This window comes from Motacilla alba, chromosome 17, assembly GCF_015832195.1.
Source record: "Motacilla alba alba isolate MOTALB_02 chromosome 17, Motacilla_alba_V1.0_pri, whole genome shotgun sequence".
Taxonomy (NCBI): Eukaryota; Metazoa; Chordata; class Aves; order Passeriformes; family Motacillidae; genus Motacilla; species Motacilla alba.
The window spans coordinates 4,909,425-4,929,313 of NC_052032.1; the positions used below are offsets into that span (position 1 = coordinate 4,909,425).

Sequence of the window (19,889 nt, forward strand, 5' to 3'; positions counted from 1 at the left end):
AAGGACACAAACTAACTGCCTCAAACAGGGTAATTCAGATGGTTGCCATCTCTGTGTGCCTCATCACTGAAACTGCAATGATTATGCAAGGAACTGGAAAGCTGAGGCAGACAAACATTCTTCATTATTTCTTAATTAGTTCCCTTGTGTGTTATTTATCAGCTTTTCCCAACATCCAGCAAATCTTCCATGGGAAAAACATTACCTGGAGGAAACTTGCTTGGCAGAAGTGGCAGTGTGCTGTGCTGGCCTTCCAGGTCATGCCTGTGCTCAGGTGAGCCAAGAGGAGACTTCTCTGACACATCAAAGTCAGACGAGCTGTGAAGAGCAGATGGCACAGGAGACTCACCCTGCAGATGCTGGTACATGGTGGCATTCTTCTCATTATTCCTTTTGTGCCAAACAAAATGGTTTAAAATATAAAAGTTATTCTACGACTTTGGAAAGTGAACAAAGGATGCCAAATTTACACTGATTTACAGGTAAACTAATGTGACAGAGCATGAAAAACCACTGTACACCAGAGGTTGTATCAAGACTGAAATTCAGAGCTCACTGAAGTCAGCAGGAACAATCACTGGCCCTCCAGCCTACTTTGTATTTTCTAGCACCAGGCAGTCACCTTTGTGTTCAGGGGACCTCAAGCTGCCTTGAACAGGGAGCTGAGCATTTCTGTAGCACAGAAGAATCCCAGGCTGGCAGAAAACCAACAAACACAGCACAACAACACCTGCTCTCTTCACCTTCAGCATCAAGGTGCTGTGACAATAATGAACTTCAGCAGTGCTGCACTGGAGTGACCCTGAGCCAGCTCCAAGGGCATGGGGACACACAAGGAGGGACTGTCCCCCCTGGCACCTGCACCAGGATCATGTCTCAGCATGCACCACAGTGGATTGTGGACATGGTTGTTTTTGTTCATGAAAAGAACAACCCTGATGGCCCAGTGTTTCCCTTTCAGTATCTCACCAGCTTGGTGAGAAGTGGGGAAAAAAGCCTTAAACTGTTTTCAATGGATGTTTTATTAACAAAATAGATATCAATAAGCAAGCCCTTCCCAACAGCTAAACATGCTACAAAACGTGGAGTATCCTTATCAGTTGATGAAACAATATATTTTTGCTAAACGTTCAGTTGCACTCTTACCTTTGAGCTAATTCATAAAGTATAGTGACTTCTGTACCTATGGATTCTCCTGCAAAGCAGAAACAGCTGATTAAAAACACATACTGAGAATTACAATTTCCCCCCCTCCATCTCACTCTGTTTAAATACAGAGTAGTAAATTGATGAGAAATTAGAGGAGTCAACAGACACTAGCACACTTTGTATTAGAGTCAAATTCTGTACATGAGCAAAACCATTTATAGCCCAGCAACCAAGCAATAGCTTTGCTCTGGAACTCACAAAAAAAAAAATATCAGGGACCACAGGTGCCAGATTTTACAACCTTGGTGTTTTAATTAGCATACCTATTTGAAATAATTGTGTTTCTATGCAAAAGGATTACAGGCACATGTTGTTACTTCTTCAACAACATTTATATAAAAGAAATTCCATTGCACTTGGATTTTTTGTGCTGGTTGTGGAGTCAGGCTAACCAGTCATCCTTAATGAAGGAGCACACACAGGATTTTGCCTGCCACATTCTCTGTGGAATTGTGTGTGAGCACAGACACAATTCAGTGCAAGAGATCTGGACTCAGACTCCAATTTGAATAAAGAAATAAGAGCTTGGTGGCGTCACCTTGGCTCCCCCTATTTTAAAATTTTTGTGCAATTAAGCAAAAGTGGCAGGGAAGAGTTGCACAGCTGAAATTTCAGGGGAATGAACTGAAGGTCAGGATGGAAATGCAGAGACAGACAGCTGCTCATGCTTCTTCTTTACAGTCAATTCTTAGTACACTGGATGTTCTTTACAGCCTTACAAACATCATTTTACTTTAATGTGTGATTCAATGCAGCACCATTGTGTTAGATATATTGAATTGTCTCAGTTGTCAGTGACTTTTCATAGTATATAGGATACCATCTGTTGGTTTAAAGGCATTTAATGTTTATTCACTACAGTCTTCTCATTTGCAATGCAAGGAATCTCTGTAGCCACCGAAATCGTTGAATACACTCAACCTTTTATTACCCTGCTCTGACACAAGGCTGTAATACCTTTTTCTCACACACAGCTGCTTTATATGAGCAATCAAAACTGCAGCATCCTGCCACGAGCTGCAGTGAAAGGCAGACCACAGATCGTGCCGTGGCTGGGCCCCAAATGGGGCTGAGCAAAGGCAGCCCCAGAGCCAGCTCCAGGAGGATGGGAGGGTCAGGGCCCCATCTCAGGCACCTCAAGTGTTCTGCTCCTGCAGCTGATATCTGTGAAGGATTGCTGGTTCTTTGGGTCAGCAAGAGCAGCACTCGTGACACCAGGAAAAGGTCTTGTTTGCTGTTCCTCACAACAGCATCCCTTTTCCATCACTTTCCTGCTAACTTTCTTCAAACTACAGACTGAAGGCAGTATGCAGGTTATACTCTTCCTTCTAGTGCCAAATGTCAATCGTGATGCTCATTTTCCAAAACATGGCTGTATTTTAGCTCTCTTATGAAAGGCAGCATACATTTTTCCACCAGACAGACTAGCAGGCAGCAAGATGCAGGTCCCTTAGGAAAATCATGGAATAATTTAGGTTGGAGAAGACACTTTAGAACATTGAGTTCATCTGTTACCCCAGCAGTGCCAGGCCCAGCACTAACTCGTGTTCCCAGGTGTCTTCAACAGTCAGCTGGGCTGTTCCCTGAAACAAGAAACCCTGAAGCTATGTGTGACAAAACTTTTATATAACCACTGTTTTTTTCACAGTTAAGATATGTTTGTGTTGGGATGACCCCAGATAGCAGGTGTCAATAAAGAGAACAGCTACACAAGTGAAACCCAGTCAAGGAGCAATGGCCACAAAGCAAAACACAAAAAGTTCCACCTCAACGTAAGGGAAAAATTCTTTACATTGAGGGTGGAACAGGTGCCCAGGGATGGTGTGGAGTCTCCTTCTCTGCAGATATTCCACACCCACCTGGGCAAGTTCCTGTGGCATCGGCTGCAGGTGACCCTGGATGATCTCCAGAGGTCCCTTCCAATTCTGTGATTCCTTGTGGATCATAAAAATCTTACTATCCATGACATTCCTCCCCATAAACCATCCCAAAGCAACCAACAGCAAGGAAGGCTTCCTTTCACCAACAGCCACATAAAATCCTTCCCATTTCCAGGGTGTTCATCTGTCTGACAAGAAGCACAAACCACTGCTGCTCACCGTAGAGGAATTTCATTTCCAGCTTCTCAAACAGCAGCACACTTTGGTTCAGCTGCTCACGGAAGCCTTCAGCAACATCATAATCAACATCACTGGCCTGGAGCAGCTCCTCAAAGGCCTTCACCAGGCTGGTGAGGTGCTCGTGGTAGGTGGCACAGCCACGGCGGATCTCCTTGATTTGCTGGCACTGGAAGGACAGCTCCCGAACTTGTGAGTGAACCAACGAATCATACCTGAGAAAATGAAATTAGCTGTAAAGCCTGCTGGCCATAAATGACATTTAAATATAAATAAAATGGGAATTAAACTTATATTCCCAAACTATAATTTTACGTGGCTCGATTTGCTTTTAAAATGCTTTTAACAGCCACAATGAGAGATGTATTGTCTCTGCCTGTTGAGTTTGGTGTTTAGAGATTATTCTCCTTCACTTAACTGCATCATTTATAAAATGGGCCAAAACTAATGGGATGACTTGATGGCCTGCTTGGAAAGAACATGGATGACAGCAGAGGTGCCAAATTAAACTAAATAAAGAGTGTAAATTGTTTTCAAGAACACACATATTTTTCCTGACTGGTTGGGGATTTTTTTTTGTTTGGTCTTCTGTGGTTTTCTTGACTCCCTATGGGAGCAGACAACTGTCCCTTCTCTGAAACTTTATTTCCTGCCAAAACAGTTATTGGACTTTCTGAACTGATGGTTTCATCCAGTCTGAAAATTCTCCACATCTCTGCATGTGTATTGCAAGAAACAATGACACCCACTGTGGTGCCCAAACTCCTGTACCCCACAAGCCAGGATATAAATCTCAACTCGGATCAACTGAATTTATTTATTGAATTTACACTTGCAAATGGAGGCATCCCCTTGGTACTGCCACTGTCTGTACCACAGGCAGAATTCTTTCTCCAGAATCATCCATTAGCAGGGAAAAAAGGAGATGTTAAAAGATGCAGGGAATCAAACAAAATCTACAGTGATGTGGATTGTTACAGCATTTTTACTGTCATTTGTATAGGAAGAGATGCATAACTCATTTTGGGGGCTGTCATTTGTGACTCATGACACTGTCCTAGACAGTGGCCATAAAAACCTCAGAGTGATCCACAGGGTCTCATTCCTTAATTCACAGCTAGATCTTTCTTTGTAAAATGGGTGAGGTATATTTTCAAGGGATGTCAATTCCTATGGACTCTGTAACACCACTGTATTTCACAGGAGTGAGCCTCAGACACACACAATAGTCCATGCTGGTGGTTCTTCACTGTCTCCAAATATTTCCACTCAAGCATTTGGAAGAAAGGCATGAGGCTGAATGCCTTTCCTTGTTACAATTTCTGGTATTCCACAGGCCCTCAGCACAATAACAATATTTTAAAAGGGAGAAAAGGAGGGTGGATGTTAAAAAAAGCTCACTCTTATGATCCCCCATTGTATGTTTGCAATTTGTACATATGCAGCCAAAATACTGCCCCAAGTCTCATACAAAATCCAAGACTGATACTTTTCAGTCTCCCATAAATGATTTTCCAGCTTATGAGCTTATGCTATAAAATTTCATTCATTAGTTCTATATTTATCTCCTCTCACATCCTTCACAGGAAGGCATTACAGCCCTCAACTGCAAAATAAACTGGAACTAGAGCGTGAACATCTTATGTTTACACATCAAGTCTGGGCACTCAGACAGAAGGGCCAGCACCAATCTGCCAGCCCATTGCCCACAAAACCACTTCTGCCTTAAATGGGCTGTTCCATTTTCCTACACTTGGCACCTGAAAATATCCTGAGTGGTGCAGACTGTGGTGCTTTGATGACATGGGTGAGCCTGTCTCACAGGTAACCTGAGATCTGAGCTGGCTCCAGAGAGGATAGCTCACAGCAAAGAGAGTTGTGGGCCTGAGGTGTGGGAGAGACAGATGTGTCTGGCACAGATGATGGCACAAATTTATCAGTTTTGTACTTAGGGGGTCTTTTAACAAAACACTTCAGTTCCTTTATGCTAATGTTAGTGAAATTTAGCCTTTACTGTAACAACATTGCGAATAAATTACCCTCATCTCACCTTGCTATGCTTTTGGTATTGCTGTTTACAAAAGGGAACCACAAAGAGCAGCAGTTTTACTCACTTGGATGGTGATGTTGCTCTCAGACTGCTCTGAAGAGGATACATTTCATCAAGATGCATATTCACAACTTGCTCTTTGTCAACTTCTGCCTCATTGGCCAACAGCAGCTCCTTAAGGCTTTGTGCTGCCCACGTGTCAGGTGCTTGCACAGACTCAGAATCCCTGGTGTTGGTGTGGATCTCATAATCCAGCTGAGGGACACCAGAGGATGGCTGGGCTCCTTCCACGGCTGTACCTTGCACTTGTGTGACAAACCCTTCCACAGGCAGGGCTGCATCCCTCCCAACTCCATGGGAAACACCACTGAACAAGAGCTGGTCAGAGCCCTGCAGCTGCAGCAGGAACATTTTGTACTTTTCAAGCTCAGACTGCATATTCTTAACTCTTTGTTTCAATTCTTCTATATCCTCTGTGGCTCCACAGCCATGGAGTGCATCTGCTCTTGCTCCACTCCCTTGGTGAGGATGCAGGCACTTGGAGCCTGAAGGTGCAGGGGCTGAGTCAATGTCCTCGTGTCCCATGGGATAGAGCTCTTCATCCACCTCTTTTAATGAACTCTGGATATTCCCATTGCTAATGCTATGATGATTTTGCATTTCTGAAAAACAGGAGGCTTGTGTGTGAGTATTAGTATTTCTTTATCTGACAGTCTGTTCTTAAAAGCACTAGAATGAATTATTTCAATTCTATGATAGCAGAATCAAATGTAGGTAATTACAAGCTATACTTTATTACTTTGGGACTTTTGACCTCTCTCCATGATTTGCCATTAATTCAATTTGCACATCAATATTTCAAACCCTTTATTACCTTTCAAATAAACAATACTCAAAATACAACCAACTTTCTCTTCCCAAATGCTTGAAAATTCCTTTTGCCATGTGCTCTCCTGAATCAGGCACTGATGAAGCCCAGACCTTTCCAGCCACAAAAATGAAAACCTCAAACAAGAGGCAAAGAAGACTGACTTCACACGGTTCCTCCTAAAGCTTCTAATTAAATATTCTTCTCCTCCCCACTTCAAAAATCTATACAAAATCAATTGCAGCATAAAGTCAGTGGATTTTTAAAAAGACTACCAACAAAATAGTCAGATTTGAAAAGGAGGCTATAATAACTTCTTTTTAAAAGGTGTTCTAAACAAACCCCACTTTAAGTGTTTGGTATTAAAGGTTTTACATTTGATGTGAACATCACATCCCTCAGGTGACTTTGCCATCCCTAAGTAATGCAATCACCTCAGATTCAGCCCAATAAAAGCCATATATTCCTCCAGATGATCCATGTTTAGAGTTCTCTGCATGGTGAGGGCTGTAGGTGTAAGTAGCCAGCAAAATGATTATTTTCTAGTTACCAGTAAATTAAATTTTCCCCTTCTATTAGTTCTGCAAAAGATCACTTTGAATTACAACTTCCCTTTTGGGAGCCAATTCATTGATCTTTCAGACAGGTTGCAATAGTTTCAGATTGGTTTCCATGGAGAATTTGAATGTCCAGGTTCCAGCTGTAAATCAAAACAAAAACTCAGGGGGAGCAGCTCTGTATGAAAGACCAAGACCAAGACCATGAGAATAAAAAATAAATATTACCTAAGAGCTGGAATAAAATGAAGCTGTGATTCTGGGATATCAACACTGCTCGGAGAAGCTGTGGCTGCCTCATCCCTGGAATGTTCAAGGCCAGGCTGGGCTTGGAGCAGCCTGGGCTGCTGGGAGGGTCCCTGCCCGTGGCAGGGGTGGAATGGGATGAGCTTTAAGGTCCCTCCCAACCCAAACCATTTTCTGATTTGACATCAAGACCAGAGGATGCTCTCTCTGCACTCATTCTGTGTGGCACTCCAAAGGAAGGAAGTGCTCCCAGGAAAGTGCCTGGGTATGAATTCTGGAGGACACAAGAAGGGAATGCAACACTGCATTCATTAACTTCTGCTGCAGTAACACAGACAGCAAGAAACCCCAACACCAGGTGAAATGCAGCTCTGAAACCCTGATTCCATGCATCCTTCCAGATAACAGACAGAGAAAATAAAACCAGATCCTAACAAAGATATTCCAGATCAGAGCACTGGCTGTGGTTTTTAATGCAAGAGTGCCCTTTAATTAAAAAGGAGAACTAATGAGCTCCCTGTGCACACGTGTGCACACCCCCACAGGAGCCTGCACACCCAAGGATTACAGAATTGGCCACATCCTCTGCACTCTCCAGTGCTCTCCAGGTTACTCAAGCACTCCCAAAAAACACTAATGGATGATGCACAAACATGGAACACACAGCACTAAGCCTATTTACATTTTCATTAAATGATTCCATTAGGTTTCAGCCTACTCGAATGCCTTCAAATAATTCAGATAAGCAAAATTCTATCATTCAGTTGCTTCATTCCAATAGTTCAGAACTAGATGGAGAAGCAGTAACAAACATTTAATTCAGAGAGGAGTTCAGAAGTGAGGTCATTAGCAACAGAGATCAGAGTCAGGCATACAACTCATTATTTTTACTGGAAACCAGACTCATAAATCCCTGTGGCCCTTCTGAAAGCACAACCCTGAAAGACCAACTTGGATTCTTGGAGCAATTAATCCATAGCAGCTAAGAAAACCAGATTTAAAACCCACAAATAACAGCAAGGGAGATGATTACCTGAAGCAATTTACAATTTTGTACAACTCAGAAGAAACTGAAGCTTTTAAATTTCCTTTTTTTTTAATTCTGTACCATATAAATGCTCTACCTTGATAGTTTTGCTGATTTTTGTCCTTCACATTTTCATTCTTGTCCTCTGTACCTGGATCAACATCTTGGAACTCCACCTGGGTCTCAGTATTATCCAGTTTGAGCAATGAGACAACTGGAGAATAGTGAGGAAAGGTAAAAGAGAAATCAGTAAGAGACTGAAAAAAATTTAAGTGGGGACAGTTTAAAAAAACCAAATCAAAACCAACCAACCAAATCAATAAATAAAATCAAAAAAGTAAAAAAAACCAGCCACACCTCATAAACACAAACCTGGCTCTCTGACAGTTTGGAACAGGAAAATCTTTACTGATAATATGAGTATCTTTAAATACTTGAACTAATTATAAGGGTAACCACTCAGAATTCATTGCAAAGGCTCCTACTAACAAATGAAGATAAACATTTGCAGGTCCCCTTTGTAATGGAACAGCAAATCAATCTCTAGTGCATTTTTAAATGTTTTATGTTCAGCTTAGAGAAAAGGCTCAGAAGTTTCTCCAATGTGAGCATTGATCACAAACCAATCTGCTGCAATCACTGCAGCAAGTCTCAGAATCAGCAAGTGTGCAGCACAGCTGTTACCCGAGGGGAAAAAAACTGAGTGGAAAGGAAATCACAGACTGCAGCTCCTGAGTCCTTTCAGGATCTAATTCAAAACCCTGCCCTTCAGGATTCTCCATGGCTTTTGCACCTACCAGAATTAATTGCTCCAGTCCCATCACCCAAAGTATTTATAACAAATTGTACCATATGTGTGCCTTACCACAACAATGTTATTTTTAACAACACTCCCTGCAGCCTCTGGGTCTGACAGTGGCTGACCCACCACTTGTCTGAGTCTTATTTTTACATTTACTCTCCCTTACCTATCCTTCACACCCCTACTCAGTTTTTAATCGAACTGCTAAGTGCATTTTTGGTTTTTTACCACCCCAAATCTTTATCTAATACCCATTGCTCTGTCTTACAATTTGTCATACTTTGCTGATCCCACTACTTTGTCAACAACTGAGTTTAAATTAACCCAGCCACAGTGGGAACAGACACAGCTGACTTGACTGATCAGTGGAATATTGGAAAACTTTAATTATCCAGCATAAACAAAATCAGGATTTTTTATACTCTCTTGTCTTCATTACAGGCAGTTTTCATTAAATTTGGCATCTTATTAAGGAAATTTTTTATTTACCCAAACATTGCTGTATGTGTGCACACGCAGCACCCTGTGACCATTTATTACAGACCTTACACAGGTACACAGCACTTGCTGTCCCACTAAAAGCTGCTTTACATCTTAGTGGCAAACAGAAAAAAAAGGGTTTTTTTTTCAAGGTCTACACATATCTGTCTGCTTAAGAAACTTGCAAGATTAAGCAGTATTGTAGTCTGCAAAGATGATCTGCATTTACTTTCTGCTGCAAGAGAAGCTGCCACTACTCCAGGCAGGACCACGAGTCACCAGATTTGTTCTTTATTTACCTCTCCCTGATGGGTTTCCCTGTGCTGGCTCCTCTGGAAGGTTTTCAGCTCCAGACTCACGCAGTACCTCTCCATTAGGCTGTGCCTGAAATGGTTTGGTTTGTATTTCACAGGCTCTCAGACCTTCAGGAGGTGGCCTGGAAGGATGCTGTGCTTCTGGAGCTGATTTCTGCAGCCAGGAGTTCAAAGGGACATTTCCTAATGCTCTGCAGGATCTTACAAGCACAGGCAGCCGTGACTTCTTGGGCAGGGAAGCTGAGCCAGCCTGAAAAAGGCATGGAAAAAATGGGCTGTTAGTGACTCGTGTGCAACAGTCAAATGTAGGAAGTATAAACAAACAGTCCAGGAAAAATAAAAATTCTCCTGTAAAATCAGGCAGCTGTCACGTTAGTTTGGAAAATAAAATTGCAATACCCTTGGCTACATGAGAAGTAAACATTCAGAGAGGCAAAACACCCATTCCACTGGTACAAATTTCTCTAAGTCCCAGCTGTTCATGCATCTATAACCTTCCAGCTCCTGAAGCAGGACAGCAAATCCAGCAGTGCCTACCAAAGGCTTTTAACCACCAGGTGTATTAATTAGCTCTGGATTTGTGGCTGCCTTAGGAAAACAGCTTCTTCTCACCCAAACTGACCTCTCTAACTGCTACTTTATATCATTTGTATCATAAATGTCTGCCAGCCCAGCAACTTTTCCCTTAAAACCTTTTTTTTTTTAAATTTGAGGATCCTCCTCATTTTTCAACAACTCCTAAGCTTATTTTCCTTTCTTCCTTTAGTCTCCACTCAACATGTCCTACTTGCACAGCTTTGAGAAAATCAGCATAACTTTGCATCAGCCACAGAGGACAATTATTCTGCCACAGAGAAGTCCTTTATGAACAAAACCAGTCTCTCCACCCATCCACTCTCTAAGCTGCTTCTAAAGGATTCCCATTTCCTGCTGTAAAAGACATTCCCTCACTGGAGCTGGGGGAAGCTGCATTTCTTAAGTCACTACATTTTATCCTCTCACCTTTGGAAGACTCTGCATAAAATAAATGTTCCCTGTTTAAACCCCACAGCATAAACCAGTGCTGCCTCCAGAAAGATAAAAGCATGCCATGTGTTGATGAGAGTTATGGAATTGTGTGTAATAATAATAATAAAAACCAATAATGGCATGTTCAGATAGATTTAGTTTATAATTTTGCTGTTCATTTGCTCCACCAGTGCTGTTAAGTCCCCTAATTTCTTTCACCACCCAATGTATTCTGAAATACCTTTCCGCATTCACTTCTCAGCAATTACAGTCTTTACACAATTTAAAATCATAAAAAGCAAGTTCCATTTTCCAAATGCCATCCTCAATTCCTTTTGTACATATATGAGAACAGTATCCTTCACAGGCTGCAAAATAAATCCAGAACTTCCAGCTAACTAAACTGCTTTAATAACACCAAACCATTTCCAGCTGTCTCAGGGCTGTGGCACAGACACATTTGTCACCCAGATTACCCAAAGGCCACTTCAGCTGGCTACATCAAATTATTTATAAAAGCCATTCCAAAGCCAAAGATACAGTGCATTAGTCCAAACAAGAAAGCTTTTAAAGCAACTCATTCAAGGGCTGCATTGAGGGTGCCACTGATTAAACCAGGGAGGAATCTGGAAAATGGTGAATAAGAACAGCAAACTGAAACTCAGGGAAAACAGGAACTTGAAAAAGAAAAGAAAATTGCAGGAAGAATGAAAAAATTGTGGAATGGTTTGGGTTGGAAGGGACCTTAAAACTCCTCTCATTCCACCCCTGCCATGCTTCCACTGTCCCAAGGTGTTCCAAGCCCCAATGTCCAACCTGGCCTTGGGCACTGCCAGGGATCCAGGGGCAGCCACCTGTGCCAGGGACTCACCCCCCTCACAGGGAAGAATTTTTCCTAATATCCCATCTTCAACATCTCAGTATCTTGCCCTCCTTCATCTTCAGGCCATTCCCCCTTGTCCTGCCACTTCACGGCCGGGACAAAGCCTTATCAACATCCCTTCATTTACACGCCCCTTCCTTCAGAAAAATGAACCCAAGAGGAACAAGCCAGGATAAAAATGAACCACTCCTAATTGCTGCCTCTCAGAAATCTCTTGATCACTAAAGTCATGGAAGCCACTCTTTGCAGAAGGTGCTACAACATTCCCTGTTAGCAGTGCACAAAATCAAAAGCAACGCTCCCCTTTGTCTGCTCCGCAGGAGCCAAGATCTTCAAAGAGTTTTCAACTTCACTTCCATCACTGCTGCTGAAACAATACACAGAAGTCTTTAGCAGACACTGTTTTCCCACCTCTTTGTTTGGGATCACACACTGCCTGCAGACAGAAGCTTCAAAACTCACCTGGCCCGAGCGCTCCCAGAACAGGCTCTGTGCGCTCAGGTCCCAGACAAACACAACAAAGTGCCCCGTGCCACAGGGCACTCCTGGCCACACTTCTCAGGAAGCAAGACACAATGACAGGATGGTAAAAAAAGCCTAAAATTAAGATTTGAGTTTGTGGAAGTGTCCCACTGACCCCTCCAGAGCTTGCTCCCAGATGTGATGCAAATCTGGAATTTTCTAGAACACTTTTGCCATTTAGACTTCATCAGTTCCAAATGCTCTAGTTGTGTACATTATGAAGAAACACAGACTCTCTTTTTCCAAAAGCTGAAATATTTACGAGTATGTGGTCCCAGGGAGGATTGAAATTCAATTAATTAATGTTCTAAAGCACGCTGAAGTAGGAGATGAAAAGCTCTGAACATTAAGAATAATTATCTAAAATATATTTGGCTTACATCTCTTTTCCTAATATTAAAAATCATACAAAAGCAAGATTTAATATTAGAAATGAAACATATTTTTTCCCTTTTATACATCTATTCCCTGAGTACAAAAAAGAGAATAAACTTACTTCATTTGTTCTAGTAAAAGAAAGTCTTTCATGCTGTTCACCCTTCTTATACACATTTTCTTGCTGATGTTCTGCTTCTGCATTTAATCTTGAATATTCTGACTTTTCTTCTGAGGCTCCTTTTTTGCCTTCATGTTTGAATCTCATGACATTACTCTCTAAAGTCATTGTTTGCATAGCTGCATCTTTCAATTCCACTTTCAACAACTGACTCGCCTTATTAATCTGTGGCACTGCATCTGGATAAAGCTTCTCCTCCCCATCAAAAGCTGATTTCAATTCTACTCGCTGCTTTAAGAATTTAGTGACCTGCTTGAAATGTTTGAGTTGAGCTCTTAGTTGAATAATCATTTGCCTAAGATCTTTTTCATCCTTTTTCTCTATATCTTCACTTGAACATTCTTCCTCTGTCGTGTTCAGATGATCTAACAGTTCATTTACAATTTTCATTTGTTCTTGTCTGCTGCACTCAGGAAAGAGGAGAGAAAAGACATGAATTTAGATTTTTATTTAAGCAAACAAAAATACCTTCCAAGAAACCCTTCTGCTGTGTTGTGACATATCTGAAATTCCCAGGAGGTTCTGTTTTCACTCACTAATGAATTACTCACTAACAGAGTTTCTGGAACCTTTTCACAACATGAATTGTATCATGAATTGCCTCATCGTGGCTTTTCTCCTATTTAACACAGCAATATAAGAAATATGAATGGATTCTCAAAAAAGTTTACTCTCTACCTTAAAAGTTAATTTATACCAACACCACACCAGACTCTAGGCCATATAATCATAGATTAGCCCAAGTTGGAAAGAACCCACAAAGACCATCAGAGTGCAACTCCTGGCCCTGATGTTGACTTTTTGTGCAAATCTACTCCTCCATGAATTTCTAATGGAACAGGGAAGATGAAAAGTGAGAAATCAGCCAAAAAGCCTACAAAACCAGCTCATTACAGACACCAAACTGCCCCGTGGATAACCAGCAGCTCATGGACAGCAGTGTTTTAAGAGAAACTGAAGCCAAATAAGAGGCATTTAAAGCACAAGCAAGCTCTGAAATTCTAGAGACAATTTCATGTGTCCAATAGAGAGCTGTTTGTGCCATTAAACATAGAAACCAGAGTTTTAAACAACTGCATTTGTATCATTTAGCATTTGAAATGGTAGAAGCTAACTAGGCTTTTTATGGCTTCCTCTGGCATCTAATGGCATTAGTGAGAATTCAGCTATGCAAAGCACAGGCTCATCACCCATCAGCCTGGTCATTTATACTTGAACACAGGAAAAATTACACACTAGAGTGGTAAAGATGACGGTGCTAGAATTACTCATTAGCCAACTTTTAAGTAAAGATAACAAATAAACAATGTTTTCTCTTCATTTCTAAGGGAGTAGCATCTCCTCATTCACCACTAACTACTCCTGTGACAACTAAGACAATTTATGCCTGTTGGGAGAGTTTTAAATAGTAATGTGAAAATACAGAAATGCCTGAGTGAAGCCAAGTGCAGCATGGTGAACACAGAAACCAAGGTTTGACTTGTGTAACTCCACTGGAGATTCTGCTCCCAGCACTGACAGGCACTGGAAAAGTCACAGAATTCTGCACATAGTCAGGCCAGAGACCAGGAAAGCAACTAGAGAAGGAAAAGGAGCTACAGGACAAGGAAAGGAACATGAGAATGATCTACAGCAAACTATAACTCAGTGCTCAACCAGGAGATTTAAGCGGTGTGAGCATGAAACTGGGCTGAATCAGTCAGGGTGAGTGGTTTGCCTTGCTTGGCATTGTCCAGTTCCTATGGGAATGAGCATTTCAGCTGGGAATTGATCAAACCCCAGTGTAACACACACACACACACACTTGAATTCCACTGGTGCCAGTAGGGCTTGTATAGATTTAGATCCACAAGTGTTTTCTCCTACATGAAAAGTGACCCAAGAGCTGAGAACATAGCTCAGCCAGTCCTACAGGTGGTGGCACTGGAAGAACCCATCAGTCAAGTGAGGACAGGGCCCCAACTCCCTAACCTGAGAGCAGCAAAGCCCTGTCCAGGCAGCCCAGGTGAAGTGGCAAAGGGCACTCAGTGTGCAGCACCATCCATTCAAAATTATCCCTGTAAAAAGTCACTGTAACTCCAATTCCTCCATCTGCAGATCCTTTTACATGCTCTTTTTACAGCAGTAAAGTGTTGTCTCTTCTACCACACCAATTTTCACTGGCCTGTGCTCTCAGATATTTTGATTTTTTCAAGAAAAATACCAGCTACTGTCAACTAAGCCCTTTGACTCTGTTAGACCCCATCCTGGAAACAATCAGTCTCTGCAGTAAAGCTCCCTGGCTCAGAAACTTTGCAGAGTTTCTTTCTTGCAACGGGGTTTTTTTAAGGATTTCTACTGATAGTATGTTTCCTAATTACTTAATTGCATGATAGACTAAAATGGCTCTGAAGGTGCCTTGCCAATCTCTCAGGTAAATTAGACAGTGCCATTATCTAAATTCACTTTAGCAAAATTACCTTATTCTCTTCTCAAATAGAAATACTGTCAAAAGCAGTGCACATCCCTCATACTCACGTAGATTCCAGCACAGATGTTCTATTTTCTCTTAGAAGAGATGTGAGCAAGTTCTCTTCTGTTTCATGTTCACTCATTCCTGTTCTCAAGTGTTTGTCAGTTGTATCATGCTCAAATTGAGGCTTAATTGGACTCCTATAATGTCTGTCTTTGCAGAAACTCTCTGAATAGCCTGATGGAGTTATCTGTTAAAAAATTGCAAACATTGTCTTATTACACAGGTATGCAATGTTCTATTAAATTCAGGGCTGTAATCTTTCTGTAATCAGGTTCTGTAATTCCTGATGCTCTTTATCTACATTAAGAAGCACCCACAGACATTTTGCTGACTATTTATTAATAGAAAAGCTAATTAACATCTATTTCATATGATTAATTCATAGGGATCAGTTGTTTAGTAAGGAGTAAGAAGATTTCCCTGAAGGTCTTTATCTAACAAGAGGTATGAAACTTCTGGAATGTTGCCTGCAGACTGCAGCTAACAATTTTATTAGCTCAGCTTTGAATCATTTGTATTTACAGTACAGATTCTGTCCTGGGATCTCCAGATTCAAGCCCTGATGGCTGGGACAGGACAAAACCTGGAAGCATTTACAAGCTGCCAACTTTCTTATAAAACATTATGGATGTGTCCAAGGGAATTTCTACCTGGGATCTCCACAGTCATTCAAACCCCAATTAAACAATCAAAATCTGCAGCAATGACATGAGAATTCAATCTGGGCCCATCTGGGTACAATTCCCATCAGCAACAAGAGCCAAAAGAGTTTTTACAATACATCACTTACCTGTTTATCCACCTCACAAGGAAAATCCAAAGACACTTGAAGGCATACCTGGTAAACAGAGAAACACAGAAATTACAGATTTCATAGAGCAAAATATCATCCTTCTTCAACATGACAAACCAGTTTGCAAGCTGAGTTATTTTATGATTCCATGATGCTTTATCTCCCATTGATTAGATTGAGAGGCCAGCAGATTCCTGTTTGTATGAAAACACAGTTTACCATTTACCAAGCTATCAAGCATTTCAACCCTAAAGAAGGATCTACAGGGCTTGTTCCTCAATCACAGCAAGTGAATCTCACACAGTTTGTACTCCAGGCCTGACTGCAATGGAGGCAGGAGCTCAACCTGTGTGGATGCAGAAAACACCATTTCAAGGGACTCTGTCATCCCCACTCAGGGTGACTATGAGTACTCAAACACAAGACAATGAAAGCAATCTTGAATGCAAAACCAGCCCAGAAATACAGGAAAAAGCTTCCAGAAGACAACAATTAGTTGAAAGCAAAATCAGAAACCAAGAAAAGTATGTTTTGTTTGCAAAATACTTTATGCTCTAAGAGAATGAAGACATTTTAAAGGCATGCAGGGAAGGGAGCACTGTCCCATAATGCTCCTACCTGACTGACCCTCTCACAAAACTGACTGTTCTGCACCTTCCTGTCATTGTCACCATCTTCAGGCTGCATCACAGGCTTCTCTGTTGTTTCAAGACACTACACAAAGTATGGAATGATGTGAAAATGTAGCACAAAAAAAAATACTGTGATATGAAACGTGCATAAATAAGTCAGTGATATGTCTTAAAAGAAAAATAAAAAAGCCTGTAATACAAAGTAACAAACACTGAATTAGATTCCTTCAACAAGATCAAAGAAAATTAATATAAACCCCAGGAATTACTCATATCAAATAAAATGAAACTTTATCTTATGCATTCCTTCATTTTTATTTAACCCTTCCTCCTCAGAATTTGTAGAACATATAAAAACCATTTAACCTCTCGTGACAAAGGAGCTCTGTATCCTCAGTTGTGTCCCCATTCTGCCTATTTTATTTTCCAATTTCCAGAATTTATTTTTATTTGCTACACAATTTAGGCTCTTCTCCAGCATTCAGGAAATAGATGCTTTTAAAACGAAGCACATGTGGCTTGCTGTACACTAGAAAGATTTACTGTGCCACTGAAGGTTACAATCTGCTGTGTCTATGCCTAAATTTGCCCATTTGCAGCAAATGGTGCCAAATCATCTTTTACTCCCTGTTTCCCACAGAACCCAACCCATCTCATTGCCTGAGCAAAGAGGAGGAGGAGGACTCAGCTTTTTCAGGAGCAGCACCCAGGTCCCTGACATCAGCATCACTGAGAGCAGGAACAGAACCCCTTTGCTTTGCTGGATGCTGTTGAGCACTTCCAGGGATCCAGAGGCTTCTCAGGGCACCCTGTGCCAGAGCCTGCCCACCCTCCCAGAGAAGAATTTCTTATTAATATCCCACCTAAACCTGCACTCCTTCATCTTCAGGCCATTCCCTGTGTCCTGTCCCTCCATCCCTTGCCCCCAGTCCCTCTCCAGCTCTCCTGGAGCACCTTTAAGCCCTGGCAGGGGCTCTGAGCTCTCCTAGGAGCCTTCTCCTCTCCAGGTGAGCACCCCCAGGTGTCCCAGCCTGGCTCCAGAGGGGCTCCAGCCCTTGGAGCATCTCTGTGGCTCCTCTGGAAACTCCAGTTATGCCCAATCCATGGGTAGGACACAGCCCTGACACAGAGGATCCCAAGCTGTGTGGGACAGAGTTAGTTCTGCTTCCTCAGAGCACTGGGAGTTGAATGGATGTGTGTGGTTTGATTTTGATTTTTTAATTGAGTATGCATTGAATGTATGCATACATAAATACATATATAAAAAATATACATATATATATATACTAAATTAATGGGAAAACCCCTTTTATCTCTGAACCTCTTGCAGTACAAGCAAGTCTAATGGTTTTAGGTATGAATTTTAAAAGGCAGAAACTGGATGGTGCAGAGTATTAATACATTTGCCTTTTACAGTTAGAATTCTATATGGAAAACTGACTTCCAAGTCATGCTTGGGTTATCTTGGTATTTTCACTCAGACTTGTTGTAGGATAACACAGAGTAAAGACAATTTGAAAGCTGGTGAAAGACACAGAGAGGTTTAGGGTATATAACAAGGGCATGCATTACAAAAAAAAATTTTTGTTGTAATCATGGGATGCCAAAAATCCAATAATTTTAACTATTATTTAAAAAAAAAAAAAACTATTTAGGTTGAATCTTGCTTGTTCAGGAAATTCAGGAAAAACCCTACATTTGTGTATAGAAAATAAACTTATTTGCACATGTAACTTATCCATGCAATGCAACTACCTTTTATGGGTCAACATTATTTAGTATCTGCTTTTCCCAGGCTAGTATTTGGTTTAGTAAGTGAGGATTCGTTAATGAAATTACTGCATAAGACCAACAGGTTGTAAATACACTGTGACAATAAATCACTGCAGGCTGAGCCTGATCCTATGGTCCTGTGTCTGAGAGGCTGACAGGTCCTGTACTCCAAGGAATATGACCTCATATGCAACAAAATATTAAAAGAAAGTAAGTGTCTCAAGGCCAGAAAGATAAGTCTACCAAAAATAAGCTGCCTGTTTGCAAGTACTTCCGTGGAGACTGAAAACCAGGAGAATGTTTCTCCTAAGTGAAGCACTGGTGTGTGTGGTTTGCAAAGCTCCCCAGAGCCCTGAAGGCTGAGATCACTGAGGCTGCTCCTCTCTGAGAAGGCAGATGTTCAGAGGACAGCACAAAAGCAACTTTTTCCTCTCCTCCTTCTCCCTCCCAGCACGAGCAGGAAGCCAAGGAGCAGAGGACAAGGGGCTGTCAGAGCCTGCAGAGGCACCACCGAGCACACTCCTGATTTCTGCTCTGCCTTTGGGAAGGAAAAGCAGGATGGGAGCATTTTAAGACCCTGAGGAAGATCCCGTATCCAAACTCCTCATGTAACACAGATGTCAGTGTCACGCCAGCACTACCTGCCAACAAATTCTAGCTGAAAAAACAGCAAAAAAATGTAAGGGGTTTTTGAGAGTGGTTGTTAATATGCAAAATACACTGTTGGGACAGCCACAGCCCAATATCCAGGTTGTCGTTTATTGCCACACCTAATAAAAAGATAGCTTTTGAACTAAAAACTTTTAACTAAAGATCCTTTCATTTTTGAGCTCCATAGTACTACAGTCATTCTGGCGCTGATTAAAATCCATATTTAACTTTCTTATTTCCTTTCCCAGAACATTAAGGTCTATTTATATTTTACAAGCTTCACTCTGTGTCATTTTACACCTGATTCTGCAGTTTCTTCAGTGAGCAGCCCTGTATGTACCTGTCATGCCGAGAGGAACAGGAGCACACAGCATCCTGTCCCGATAATCCTGGCACAGGACAGGAATTCCTTTGGAATTCACTGTGGCATCCACGGGGATGCAGAGCCCTCTGCAGGATGACGAGACAAATTGCTAAAAATGTTAATTATGGAGAGTGCAGGCACCCGGAGAGGGATGGCCCACCAGCTCTTCTCCCAAACCTCTCAGTGACACATAAACTCACTGTTTCAATAAAACCATGGCACACCTAAAGGTCTGTTTCTAATTTAAAATATACCTCAATTAAAGACAGCATGACTGTGTCTTAAAAAGGAAGAAGCAAAAATGTTTTGTGACTGTCCCAATATACCTGCAGCACATCCAGGAAAAGACAGGAGCTTTTTCCCTGAGTTCTGCAGAAAAAAAAACATTAATTCCACAGTCCCAGTGGAATTGAATCAGCCAGTCCTGCATAGAACTGATTCAAACTATTTCTAATCTTGCTCTTTTGAGTTTAATTCAAGAATTCGAGACACAAAATACCAGCACTATCATAATTCCTTTTG

At 41.5% G+C, this 19,889-nt stretch overlaps 1 protein-coding gene across 2 annotated transcripts in view; it reads right to left on the reverse strand.

Annotated features, from left to right (window-relative positions):
• CDK5RAP2 (CDK5 regulatory subunit associated protein 2) overlaps positions 1-19,889 on the reverse strand; it is a 70,788-nt gene that overhangs the window by 18,530 nt on the left and 32,369 nt on the right. Inside the window, exons 19-28 of one of the 2 annotated variants that reach the window (XM_038156250.1) lie at positions 16,566-16,661; positions 15,945-15,992; positions 15,157-15,341; positions 12,580-13,042; positions 9,656-9,920; positions 8,172-8,288; positions 5,441-6,038; positions 3,309-3,541; positions 1,147-1,195; positions 206-390 (exon numbers count right to left, since the gene is read on the reverse strand). In XM_038156250.1, coding sequence (XP_038012178.1) covers positions 206-390; positions 1,147-1,195; positions 3,309-3,541; positions 5,441-6,038; positions 8,172-8,288; positions 9,656-9,920; positions 12,580-13,042; positions 15,157-15,341; positions 15,945-15,992; positions 16,566-16,661 — 2,239 coding nt within the window. The remainder of the gene's footprint in view (positions 1-205; positions 391-1,146; positions 1,196-3,308; positions 3,542-5,440; positions 6,039-8,171; positions 8,289-9,655; positions 9,921-12,579; positions 13,043-15,156; positions 15,342-15,944; positions 15,993-16,565; positions 16,662-19,889) is intronic. The other variant, XM_038156251.1, reaches the window with a different exon arrangement.